General features: G+C 30.8%; 1 protein-coding gene across 1 annotated transcript; it reads left to right on the top strand.

The window, feature by feature from the left end:
• The first annotated feature begins 2692 nt into the window (after positions 1 to 2692).
• Positions 2693 to 4891, top strand: LOC130982273 (membrane steroid-binding protein 1-like). The gene is made up of 2 exons (XM_057906212.1): positions 2693 to 3068; positions 4301 to 4891. The coding sequence occupies exons 1-2, from the start codon at positions 2758 to 2760 to the stop codon at positions 4656 to 4658; spliced, it is 669 nt and encodes a 222-aa protein (XP_057762195.1). The 5' UTR covers positions 2693 to 2757; the 3' UTR covers positions 4659 to 4891.
• Positions 4892 to 14690: the final 9799 nt, after the last annotated feature.

The raw sequence follows: 14690 nt of genomic DNA, 5'->3' as shown, positions 1-14690 counted from the left end.
CTTTTCTCCATGACGCATACTATGTCATACTATAGCATATGTATTATATTTGCCTTCCTTTGCAAATCAAGCCCGATGACTATTTTGAAATCGTCCATGGAAGTTACTGAGAAATCCACAAGACCCTTCTAAGAACCAAGAGTCATCTCAATCCCTTTTGCTACTCCTTTAAGAGGTTTATCATTGGTATTCACGGGTTTGAACCAACCATTCTTTTCGGTGATCTTCAACCTAAGCCTCTTTACTTCATCAGGCGTGATGAAGTTGTGTGTAGCACCAGTGTCGATCATAGCCATGATGGATTTTTCATTGATAAAGGCATTTACATATATCAAGCCTTTCTTGTCTGCGGTGCTTGCCTCTTTGCCATTTACAGTATTCATGAGTTGAATAGATCCAACACACTCATTTACTTGAGTTTGGGCCTCTCGTTCCTCGGCGATAGATGCCAGAGTCCCTAGCTTGGGACAGTCATTCATTTGGTGTGGTCCCTTGCACATGAAGCATCCTCCTTTGGGCACGAAAATCTTCTTCTTTTTCTTGTACTCTTTCTTTGAATAGTATTTTCCTTCCTTAGCTTCTTGGTTGAGAAACTCTTCTCCTTGCCTCCCCCACCTTTAGTAGAACTAGATTTGGAGGAAAACTTGGGTTTAGAGTCTCCCCTATGATATTCAATGAGTGATTCGGCCACCACGATGGCCTCATCGACATCATTAATATTCCTTCTTTGTAGTTGTTGCTTTGTCCAAGGTTGGAGTCCATCAATGAAAAAAAACAATGCATCATCTGATGCTAAGTTGAGGATTTGAAGCGTGAGAGTAGTGAACTCCTTTACATAGTCGTTAATCATACTCTTGTGCTTCAACTCCCTCAACTTCTTTCTTACTTCATAAACCACATTCTCAGGGAAGAATTTTATTTTCAATTCCCTTTTGAAATCTCTCCGTGTGGCTGTGTTGCAAGTACCCTTCTCCATATCTACGCATTTTATCCTCCACCACAAAGTAGCATTATCAGAAAGGTAGAGAGGTGCAGTGCGTACCTTTATTGCTTCTTCGACCACCCCTTGGCCTTCAAAGTACCTCTCCATTTGCCATAGGAAGTTTTTCACCTCTCGAGCATCCCTCACACCCTTGAATTCCTTTGGCTTTGGAAGATCAATCTTTGTCGTCTCCCTTATAAAGGTTGGTAAAGATTTTGCTTCCTCGAACCAAACTCAAACTTCCTCAAATAGTTTCAAAGAATTCTCAAGTTTCTCTTCGATTTGGAGCATGCTTTCTTTAAAGCATCTAGTTCTCCTAACACATGAACCTCGAGGGTCTCCTTTTCATGTTCTATCCTTTGAAAACGCTCATCCATAGAGGATAGAACATTCTCCAACATAGAAACTCTCTCTTCTAAGAAATTAGAGTTCTTACCTCTAAGCTCACTTGAAGAGCGCACCTTCTTGCTTCCCCATTAAGAAGGAATAATATCCCTTCCCTTTTGAGACTCAACATGCTCTATAGTTGCGCTAGAAGTCATACCCACAAACTATTTGTACTCCCTCTCGAACTTTGATCTGATACCGAATTGTCACGGCCTTGAATACACTCCAACGCTACCATGTCGGCGCTCGAACTTACTCAACCTCTCGAGTTAAGACCAAGTCAGCCTAACCCTCAATACTTAACAAGAAAGTTAAGAACACAAGAGAAAAGAAGTTTTGGTGAAAAGACTACTTTATTACTCAAGTGTTTGTTACAAATGACTCACACATGACCCACACACAAACTCTAATTCTCACCTCCTATTTATAGCTATCCAGCTCCTCAATGGATGGTTGGGATTAAATCTAATCAACGGTCTAGATTAATCATCTAAAACCTTCATTATAAATATCTATCATATCACAACTTTCTAAACATTTATAGATTATTCCATACTACTATTCATACTTCTATATATATCCACACTCTTCTAGAATACTCCATGATCTTCCAGAGTCTTCTAGAACCTTCTAGGGTATTCTGAGATTTTCTAGGACATTTTAGAACGTTTTGAAACCATCTAGAGCATTCTCAAACACTCCAGAAAACCATACAAACACTATTAAATTTAACTTTTTAAAATTTACAATGACACAGCTATATATAGGGAGTTTAGCTATGAATAATCCGTGGCTCCCTCCCACAGATTCCATAAGTCTCTATTTTCGCATAAACAACTACACCCTCTAACAATTTATGCATGTTTATTCTTTCTTAGAAATTGTTCCACTCTATAGCGATTTCTAGTCAATCAGCTTTTCTTCATAATTCGTACTAGATTGTTGCAGATTTTTTATGTTTCGTAATCTGCTACACCCTGCATCGGTTTACATAAAAGTGTGAAAATGTATATAATACTAATTATGTATATAAGGTAAAACTGAAAATTGTATGTATATTTATAAATGATACTATAAATTTGTATAAAAATATATAAATTATTTTACACATAGTACAATATTTACTAATATATTTTTAAAATTAGAATAAATAATTTGAAATAATTTTTTTTTAAAAAAAATCATTTATATTGTACTTTTTTTTACCCACTAGTTAAAAATAAAAAAGATAACGTTTTTACTTTTTAGTTTTTACAAATCTAAGGCACCAAATAAGCTACGGAGTTTGATGCTGTTCTGTTCCTATAAAAATCTCACTTGTCTCTTTGTACGTGTCACTCTCTCTCTTCTCTTTTCTCTCTCTCTCTCTCTCTCACAGTCACACACAAATGGCTCTGCAACTGTGGGAGACTTTGAAGGAAGCAATAGTGGCTTACACTGGCCTCTCTCCACCCACCTTCTTCACTCTTTTGGCACTCTTCCTTGCCATTTACTACGTCGTTTCGGGCCTCTTTGGTTCCTCCGCTAATAACACCCATGGAGCCACCAGGGATTTCGAGCCGCAGATGCAGCCTCTGAAACCGCCGGTTCAGCTCGGTGAGGTCACGGAGGAGGAGCTCAAGGCCTATGATGGCACTGATCCTGAGAAGCCTCTTCTCATGGCCATCAAGGGTGAGATCTATGATGTTTCACAGAGCAGGTATATATAGTTTGGGGGAAAGGGGAAAAATTTGATTTTTTTTTTTTTTTTGGTATTTGGAAAAATTTGATTTTGATGATGACTCTTTTTGCTTTTTGTGATTGGGGATATGGGTCTTGTTTTTGATGGTCAAAGTATTTTTTTTTGGGTATATTTTGTATTTTGAACCGAGTGTGAGTTTCAAGGAACTTTTTTTGTTTGCTTTTTAATGAAAAGGTAAAAATAGAAAATTGGGTATTGTATATTTCTGGAATTTCATTCTGTTTGTTTAACTTTAATACTTCTTGTGCCTTTTTTCTTTTTGTGTTGTAATCAGGTGATGATTTTATTTCATGCTTGTTTCTTATTTATTTATTTATATTTCTGTTGGGTTTGAAACTGATTTGTTTTTGTTTGCATGGAGGTCTTATTATTGTTTTTTAGAATGTGATTAGTGGTTATTTTGTTGTTGATATCATGAAAAGAGGATGTGCTTCTATAAAAGTTCTGAAATTTGGTGTGTTAAGCTAACTGAAACTATGGATGTATGTAGACCTATGTGGTATCCAAGTACACTCTTAAATTCTAAACCTACATTTTCCAACTTCTGGTAATCTGGACCACTTTTGCTATGTCTAGTTTCAGTTAGGTGGAGAGTGGGTTGGTAAAATCTAGATTCTTGAGCGCTTTAGTGAAAATGACTTTTAACCAAAGTTGTGGCCTATGGTGAAAGTGACTGAATTTTATTTTCAACTCTTCATGAATGTGAGGTTCATGAGGTGCCTTCATTTGAACATTTCCACACCTTGTAAGCAACCTAACCTAATCAACCAAGCAGTCCCTTAGTGAGGAGTCAGAAGTGATTTTTTCTCTAGCTGAAAAGGGTGTCTTGTTTGCATGTAGATGCTTCACACACTTCCATATGTAATTGTGTTCTTTCCAATTTTTATAACTACATCTTTTTGATGAATTTCAAATTGATTTGGAGAAACTATAGAATTGTATGCTTCCTTAATCTGAATGAACCATGGTTTGATTGAAGTGGTTCTCTTTACAGCATTGATGTCCTATCTATTGTACCCGCATAATGGATTTACCTGGAATTATGTTTTGTTAGGTTACTTATTTTGAAATTAAGCTTGTTGGAGACTGATATTTTGAAGTTATGAGCTTTAGACATATAAAAAATCATCCAAAAGTAATCTGTCCTACAAAAAATTGATAAATGCTTCTGTATGTGTATTTTCTGTTAGGATGTTTTATGGACCTGGTGGACCATATGCTCTATTTGCCGGCAAGGATGCTAGCAGAGCCTTAGCAAAAATGTCTTTCGAAGAGAAAGACCTAACTGGTGATATTTCTGGTCTTGGACCATTTGAGCTTGAGGCGTTGCAAGACTGGGAATACAAGTTTATGAGCAAGTATGTTAAAGTTGGAACCATCAAAAAGGAAGTTCCAGTGACCAAAGGAGAATTCAAAGGTGAATCATCAGAATCCTCTCCCCAAGATGGTGATGCTCCCAAACCTACTATTGAAGAAGGTGGCTCCTCAGAAAACGTAGCTGTTAAAAGTGAGGAAAACCATTCACATGTTGATGCAGATAAAGAGTAATGGCTGATGTCTAACAAATACTTACAAATAATGGAGTCGGTTACATAGAGGCTTATGAAAAAGGTTGATCTTTTGTGGATGTGTTCCACATGATTTGGGACAAGTTTTCTTTTAGTTTAGGTTGGATTTTACTATGGAACTTTGTTTAAATGTTGCATTTGATGAATAATGAATCTTAAAGGGTCAATTTTCTATATTACTGGACCTCTATTTAAATGTTGGTCAATTTTCTATATTACTTTGGTACAACGGATTCTGTTAGTATTGCTTATGTGATTGAGATGCATGGTTGATTCCTGAACACAACAAAAAACTAAGGTTATGTTTGAGAGAATTTCTTAGAATAGAGATTCTGTTAGATGATTTAACATGTTTGATTGAATTACTATTTACCTGTTCTTAACTATCAATTTTTACATAAAGACAATTATATGTAAATTTCTATCATTTTTTAGTGGATAGTGTGTCATCAACAGTTTGGACTCCAGAAGGGGATGGTCGGGTGCGAAGGGACCGGTGACGATGATAGGGGTGAGCATCGATTCGGAGTTGGAAGATGGTTACAGTCACACATGGATAGCTGTTCCCTTGTCTCTCACCCCATTCCACAACTTCAAGGGTGACGAAAACTTGCCATAGCTGATTTGTGCAAGCATCTTTTCCATGCTGGCTATCATTCCCAAACAGATGTTGAAAGTTGCATTGCATGTCTCTTTTTCATAACACGCATACCAATCAACATTTGAGAACTTCAAAGTACTTAGTTTTCCTGTCAAAGTGATATGATACAAAAGATGGACAGTGAAAAGTGAATTCAAGCTCAAAATTGCATATCTAAAAGGCATATATGTATCTTATCCAACATCAAATTTTAGGATTGAATTACAGGGTGGTGGGGCGTGTGTGGGGGTGTATGACAGGTTTGAAACTTGCTGGGATCTTGGCTTTGTGCATGTTGTTATGAGAGCAGACAGCAAAGTTGTGGTTGGACACTACACTCCTAACAAATGGAAAAGGCCATGCCTTGCATTGTCACATCCATTTTTGTAGTTTCTAGAACCACTCAACCAATCCTTGGATTGTATTCTTTGTCATCATCATCTAATCATCAACAACAAAGTCTTCTATCCAATACATATTACTCTTGTATATATGTGTATTATATATCTTCTTACTATTAGATAATGTGAATTTCATACTGATGTAAGTCTGTTTGATGCATAAGATGGAGCATAAATATCTGAAAATCTCCACTCATACATTAAATAGTCCTCTAATTTTTATTGAAAAAATATCAAACCACTTAGTTTGGTATGGTAGACCCTTGAAATAATTTGTCAATTTTGATCTTAATTTGGCATGAGATAAACGTGGATATGGATTGGATTTGTGGACAAAATTGGGGTACCCAAATTTAAATTTTAAACTCATACTAACTTGTTTATGATATACATGCTTTCTATTTCACCTGTTGCACAAAGTTAGAACCACTATTCATATTATGCAGAAAAAATAAAAAATAAAAGGTGACGTGTAAAATTAGTACTGCTTTGCTTGCATATTCATTGCACTCTCTACTTACCTACCCCATACTCTATGGTCATAGATTTAAAAGCTCAAATTAATTGGGTTGTCCCATTTCCCTTGTTAATTATGAACCAACAACTGCTGTTTTATTCAATCAAAATCAAAATCCAATACGAATGAGAAGATGCCAGTTCATTCAGCTTCTTATTACCCATTGCTACCCTAAGAGATTGATGAATAAACTTGCCCATTATAACAAAATACTCCATATCTTTGGAAAAGTCAAATGAGTTAAGTTACCCTTCTACTGTTTCTTCTTCCTTTTTTCCCACCTTAAATTTCTCTTGGCCCTTCCAACTGTATTTTATGATCTCTAAGCAATCTCCTTGTTAGAACCATAAGAAAGAATGAAAGATAATTTTGTACATTGAGACACATAAATGACATTGCTAAACATTCAAATTAGTTAGACACACTTCAATTATATTTACCTTTCAAAATAATAATAAAGGTATGATTATTTGATTTTTCATATTTATATTGAATTTTTATAAAATAGCTTACAAACTTTAAATATTTTGATATATTTGACTAAATTATTTAACATAATAAGTGTTAATATCTTAATTATTATTTTCACATAAAAATATTTTTATGGAAGTAATCACCGGTGTTTTATTCCAGAATACTATGTATAAGTATCACTTCAGAATTCAAAGAGACACTTGAATTTAAGTGTTCATAGATCATATAATTAATTGTTCCTAAAAATAAAAGCTCTTCACATTGTAGTTCTCTCAAAATTTCAAAACTTCTGTGTTGTTATAATAATGAGTTTTTAAACTAAAGTCATGAATAATTTGCTCTTATTGTTATTAATTATTGGAGTCAAACAATTAGGAAACAAAATAGTTTGTAAGAAACAATGATAATTACAGAGATTTCAGACATGCATGAGGGATGTCTGCACAATTGAGCTATTCAAAAAAGTTAACTAATAAGTTCAATTGTTAAATAAGAGTTTGTAGAGTACGTGCATGTAACATTAGTACTCCTAATCCTTTAGCCATCTGTGGCCAATGAAAACATCAATTATTAACCTAAGGCCTACCTCTGATTGAGATATAATTTGGCTCATGTGTCTACACTCTTATCACATGTTCATTGATTGCAAAATATATATATATATATATATATATATATATATATATATATATATTAATGAAGAAAAAAAAAAGAAAAGAAGAAATACAGTATAACAATTAAAACACATAAAGAAGAAAATATAGGGAAGCAGTAACAAAATCATTTGAGTAAATTAAATAACACAACTGCAAAACCACCTACTATAGTATATATTTATAGGAGTTATATAACTAAACACTGAAGTAATGTCTTTTCCATTTTGTGCTATTAAAATCAATGTGTATTATTCATCTTCACTCTCTCTCCTTTTAGTTTCCTTATCATTTTGAAATTATGAGAGTTCATCATCATAAATCTTCATCCTTAATCATAATGTTCCTTTTCTTTATACTAGTGATGATACACTTAAATCTCTCAAGTTGGAGGCACATTTCCTGGGGTGGCAAGGAACAAAGAACAACAACAACAAGGTTTTTCACTGCATTCCCTAATTTTGATTCAGCACAACAAGTTGTTAAAGACAAAAAGGTTAGTAAACTTCACACTGTTACACATGCAACTACACCTGGAGGACCGAATCCACTTCACAACTGAGATTTAAGCACCATTATGAAATTTGTAGTGAGATTAGATCTGGTAGTTCTAGGTGGCATAAGAATTATAATTAAAGGGGTGCTATTTTGTTTTATATATATAGTGAAAGAGAATACTTTATGTTAGATTAATTACTTAATTATGTCATGTTCTTATTAGTAATAGTATTTTTATTTTTATTTTCATCTGTATCTAGCAAGTTCATACTGAAGAAGATCCTCATCAACTTTGTTCAGGTTCAATTGATTTACTTGTCCTCAATTTCAATGATCCTCGTCAACTTTGTTCAAGTTCAATTGATTTATTTGTCCTCAGTTTCTTGGATTCTTGTTCTGCAATTGAAATTATAAAAACAAGGAGATACATGAATGAGCACCAGTATGATAAAAAAAAATAAATAGATTTTTAAGTACATTTACAAAATCTTCAATCTAACTTCAACACAGAAATTAATCAATTCTGTTTTAACCATGAAGGTTTCTTTTTCCCCTTTTTTCACACAGTGGTTTCTCATTTTTCAATTACTTCCCTTTAGTTATTTGATTCATCCACAATGTAAATCATCTTAACTAATTCATGAAAATAATTCAAGAAAATTTAATGGAGTTAGTTAACTGAATCTTAATTGATGTAGTAGCGCACCCTTTGCATGAATTGACAAATGGCAAAGATCATGAATTCAATGACTTTAAATCTTTGGTCTGCTAGTACAAGAAGTGAAATTAATAAGTTACTGAGTAGAAAAAAAAAAGAAAAATTGATTATAGCCATCAAACTGCATATGAAGTTTGCTTTCTAAATTTTTAAATTAAAGCATGAGAAAGTATAATAATAAGTCTTTTATAAAGGCTGTGCAACCCTTACCCACTTGATTCATAAGGTATGCATTTCAATACGAACAATGTTATATGTTCAGCAATAATTTGCTCCCATATTTATAGACGTTTAATACACAATAATCATATAATTTGCACTTATATTTACTAAAATTTTATATACATAAATTAATATAATTTATATTTATATTTTTTTAAAAATTTATATATATAAATTAATAAATTTTATTTATTAAAAATAATTTAATATTTATATTGATCAACAATATTAAAAATTGCTGCTTCAAGAGTTTCTCTTTCAATATATTTGTTTATAAACAGTGTAAAAAATTATTGAGTCATAAAGTAGTGAGAAAATGTGCTACCCCTATGAAAAGGTGGACACTAAATTTGTCCTGTACTTAAGACTACAACTTATAAACTTGCTTGTTGGTGTTAACTTGTCTTGCTCATTCATTATTGCTTTTGCCATCTTCAAATTATTGAAAAATTGAAGGTTTGAAACCATTACTATAACATCATAATATTATTATATATGTATATAATTTAGTATGTTCAAGGATGCAACTTTTCAACTCATGAGAGCTACATTAAAAGATGATGACGATACTATTTTATAGAGTTTAATTTGTTCAAGTAAATTACATATATAACAAGGACACAGTTTAAAGATTTTTTTTCTAATAATTTTTTATATTACTTTCTTTTCGATAAAATGTATTCATAGTTTGATGTATATTAGTTAACTGACAGTATTTAAATATAATAAAAAACAATTAATTTATATTAGAAATGTAATTATTGTACTGCATCAAAAAGAGAGAATAATGAAATTGTATTTTAAATTTAATTAGCTTACTTAAATTATCATTAAAGATTCGTTTTATATACACTAGTAGTCTATAAAGTATTGCATATCGGACACATTTCGGACACGACACTCACCGGCGATACTCGCCTGACACGCGTGTCTATTGTGTCCAATCGTGTCTTAATAAAAAATAATAAAAAAATTTCGGACACGTTTAAACACACCTAAATACTATCACGTGTCAGCATGTCCAATCTTATTCTTAATATATATTCTTAAAATAAAGTTAGATATAATATATATTATTATTTATTAAAACAAAAAATATTTTAAATACTTGATATATATAATTAAAATAAAACATTAAAAATAATTAAAATTTTTAATTTATATTTTAATATCAATAAAATATCAAAGTATCATTACAATTTATCTAAAAAATACTTTATATTTTATATGTATACTTATCTCTTGTCATGTAAGTTTTTAAAATTCGCAAATCGACGTATCCCATGTCGTGTCCCGTGTTCGTGTTCGTGTCCGTGTCCGTGCATCGTAACTAGTAGTATAAAAAATAATATAAAATAAAAATATTTAACTTAATTACAATTTTTATTGCAATTACAATCCTTAATAAATTTTAAATTAAAAATTAATATATTTTATTTTTTTACAATTTAATATAAAAACTAGAAAATAAAAGAACATTCATTTGATTTCTATATCAAAATAAAATTATTTAAAAAATTTATACGATTAAATTAGAGGACCCAATTTAAATTCTCTAAATTTTGAATTTCATTTTAAAAGATAAAAATGTGATCTTTCACCATTTATTTTATAAGTAAAACTAAAAGAAAAAATATGAGAGAAATTATTAAAAAATAAAAAAATTATATTTTATTCTCTAAAGTAAAAATTTAAAATTTAAAAGATAGAAATTCTTTTATATTCTACTCTATCACCCAATACATCAAATTAAATGGCAACTTCTGCAAAGTCAATTTTTGACATTTAAGCATATACCACATTTGGTCATGGAATTAATATGCCAACCATAATCTAACTATATCAGGGTATTAGATATTTTTTTCCAATTTTTTTTGTTTTATTATATAATATACGTTAATTAATACTTAATCGATCGAGTAGGAAACAATCATAATAATAATATAATATAATTAATGCCTTTCAGAACCCTAAAGAAGAAAATTTTGTATTATATTAAAATCAGATTAGTGAAATTTCTAATACCACGCCAAATAATTAATATAACGAAGAGATATGCATATCTACATGACTATATGTTAAATTTGCTTCAATATTTCATATTCATGGTTATAAAATATTTAATAACAAAAAAAAATTTGACAATAAATTATCAAATTTTATTTTTTTTGGTTTTTATTTAATATATTCTATAATAAATAAATATTAAATAAAATAAATCTAAATAATTTATCCTAATTAATTTTTTTGTCTCTCTAATATTATCGTTTTTTTTATTGCTGTAGACCGTAGTCTCTTACTTGCTAGACTAAACAACCTTCCTTAGACTTTTAAAGAAAAAATGCCACAATTATTTTCAATGACACATTAATATTTCATCAGTTATTTTCTATCCATTCATCATCATCACAATTATGATAGCTTCAAAATCCCTATTAGTCCTTTTTCTGCATCTCATCATCATTCTGTTATTCACACTAATGCAAGGTTCAGCTACTTCTCGCTTAGTCAACCATGCTAATAACTTGGTGAAAGTTGAATACAGTGATGGAGAAATGAGATCAGAAACATGGTCCAAACATTATTCTTCTTCTATGTTTGTGGAGAGTTATTCAGCAGTTTTATCCTCTTTGAAGAAGAACTCAAAGAAGAACAAGTTGAAGCATATTCAAGCAGTTTCTCACAGGGTTGTTCCTTCTGGACCAAACCCTCTTCACAATTGATCACATGTTTCAAACTCTTGTAGTGTTCTGTTTTTCATGCAGTTAATTAGAGGCTCTTTTCTCTTCTTTTGAGTAAGGTGCAAGTTATCTCATTCCTGATCATGCTATTGTCTTTTTGGTTTTTGTTACCAGTATCTGATTATTAAGAATTCAACTCCATCAAGATACTACTAAGAATAGGATGAATTTGTGTACCAATCTTTCAACCCAGTGTTACTATCTTTAGTGTGTTCCATTATTTATCATATGCTTTTTTTATATATATATTGTTATTATTCTCCAATAGAGTACAATAATAGATATATGCACTTATTATTAGTATGTTGTCCTATGCTTTTAGTTTGTACAAGTTTCCAATTGTTCTTTCTTTCTTCTCATGTGCTTTACACTTGGATATTCTGTGTGACCAATGAATTTTGCACTAAAAATTCAAATCCTTTTTTTAGTTTGATTCATCTTCAAATGAGTAGGAGGGAACCATGATTAACAATTCGTGTGCGTTACATTTATCTCACCTCAAAAAAGTGAAAAATTATATATACTTTTTTTTGTTAGGATAGAGTTGCTAACTCCATTCATTGTGATAGGGATAAACACATATCAGATTGATAAAAGTTTTTAACCAAAAAGCGAAGACCTTTAAGTAAAAATTTAACATTTAGGTGAATATAAAAATTAAATCAATTTAGTGACATATAAATAGTTAAATACTAAATTATAACTCCAATATCTCATCATATTATTGAATATTGCATTTGTTATGATCCGAGGGTAGGGTCAGATACTTGCAAGTTAAGGACGAATAAAGTTAGAATTAAGATGTTATAAAGTTGCGGATAAGGTTAGGATTGAGTCTACCTATCCCTAAGTCCGAAAAGTCAAGGACGAATCTATCGCAAATTTGAACTCCATTTAAGAGTCTGTCGCTGGCCAATGAGTTATTACATGCACAATATGGAATTCAAACCTTCAATATTTACTTAAGAGAAAAAGTACAGGTAGACAATAAAAATATTAAATAATGTGAACAATGGATATATCGGATGTTCAATTTATTAAGTGTGCGAATGATTATCCTAATATTAAGATTTAGGTGGATAATTTGAAAATGTAGTGTATTTTTACATTATTAGACTAATTTTAGAACTCATTATTTACAAAAATTATTATCTACCTAACAAAATCCTTACTTAAGTAGAGGAGTAAACTTATCATTTAACAATCAATCAAGTAAAATTATATATTTAATATTTGTAGGGGGAAGCCAACTATGTGAGCCAATTTGTTTTTGACTTTTTGGTCCAACATAGGGTGTTTTATTTAGGTAAGGGTCTTCCGGTCTTGGGCTTAATCTACTTCCAGATCCAATATGTAGCTATTTTTTAAATAAGCCCAAAGGAAAATTTAAGATAGAAGCCTGAAAAAGCGATTATTCTCCATCAAATTCGTACGGCCAATGCCAAAACATGATAATATAATAAAAAGACATTCCTATGGTCTGGTTTTTGAAGGTCACAGATTTAACGAGCTCTAGTCAATAGATTTGTGGTAAAATATGAAGCTCTTAATAATAGTATAATTGTTTTCATTAATTAGAAGTATAGGCTTAATTTAAACTCAATTGATTATCAATGTTGAATGTAAACTACTAATTAAGATAATTTTGAATATATATATTGACCCTTCATTTTTAATTAATATAATCTAAAAAAAATGAAATTAAATGATGCACTTTGTCCGAATCCCCATAATAGCATATCCATCATCCATTTCTTATTAATATTAATTAATATTAGTACAGCTTATCCAAATCTAATACATCATTTTCATTGAATTTTCATTTGCTTTATGTAGAATCATTTTCCAAAACTATAATGCTCCATTTTTTAAAAAAATAAACATCATTTTCCTTTTTTAGATTCATTAAATAAATTCAAAAAATAGGAGAAACATTTCTTTGAAAAAGAAAGTAGTAGCTATCACAATTCATTAGTGACTTCTATTCTCTTTTTTTTTTTTAATTTACTCTATATTTTATATTTATAGACCCATTTTGGGTCAAAACATAGCAAGGAATAATAATTACTTATATTGGAGTATGTATTAGAAATTTAAAACAAAAAAATGTAAAGATTCCATAGGAAGAGAGGGAAAGAGAAGAAGTGAAAATCCCAGAAGGCCCAAAAAAGCAGTTAAAGGTATTGTTGAATCCGTGGCTTTGAAAGTTGTGTATGATGAAGGCAACAAAAACAATGAATGATTGGAGAAACGTGAAGCCAAGACTCAAGAGGTGGTGGTGGGGACACATTGGTCTTTTTAGCAGAATCCAGCGCCAACTTTCCTCAACAAAATAAAGTGCAATTCAAAGATGAATTAAGAGAAAAAAAGGCGTCATCACAAGTTCCAACCATAGAACAAGGAACAAAACATGCATAGTTTAGATACAAAATTTTGTGAACTAACATTCATACTTAAACATAGTTAACATAACATGTGTAATAATTAAAAAAAAAAAAGCAATTTTGCATAAGACATTTTCATTTTCGAAAAAAAATTATTATTTAAAAATTTTTAAATTTTATAAAAGTGAGACATATAAGTTCTTTCGCTACACTTTTGAAAACCTATTTGTTTAAATAAAAATGACGACTCTAACTAAAATAGAGACTTATATATCTTATTTTTATAAAATTTAAAAAATTTTGTTTTAGAAACAAATGCCTGAGGTAAAATTTTTCAAAGACCTATTTGATCATATACTCATAAAAAAATACAAATAAATAAGGATAATTTTATAAATAATTTTTTAATTAGAGTAAAATGAGAAATATTCTAAATTAAAAAAAGTGATGGTAAATAGACAGGGAAAAGGTATATAGTGAAGAAAGTTTTCTCTTTTGTGAAGAGAAAAAAAGAGATCTAAAGTGGAGTGTGTACGGTGAAAGCAGACACAGAGAACTGAAGCACATAAGATTGCATCACATAAGATAAGAGAGATTCATAGATAGATAGATGTCATAATGTTGAAGTGTGCATCACAATGGAAGCACCCAAACATAGGAAAATTCTACTATCATAGTTTCCTAAGAAGAAAAATGAGAAACCAAAACCAAGTTGCAAAATGCCAAATGTGTTTGGCACCACGTGGCCATGCAAATTCCATTTT

Source organism: Arachis stenosperma, chromosome 5 (assembly GCF_014773155.1).
Source record: "Arachis stenosperma cultivar V10309 chromosome 5, arast.V10309.gnm1.PFL2, whole genome shotgun sequence".
Classification (NCBI taxonomy): Eukaryota; Viridiplantae; Streptophyta; class Magnoliopsida; order Fabales; family Fabaceae; genus Arachis; species Arachis stenosperma.
Note: the sequence above shows the minus strand (reverse complement) of the source record. Positions and strands in the feature narration are given on the sequence as shown.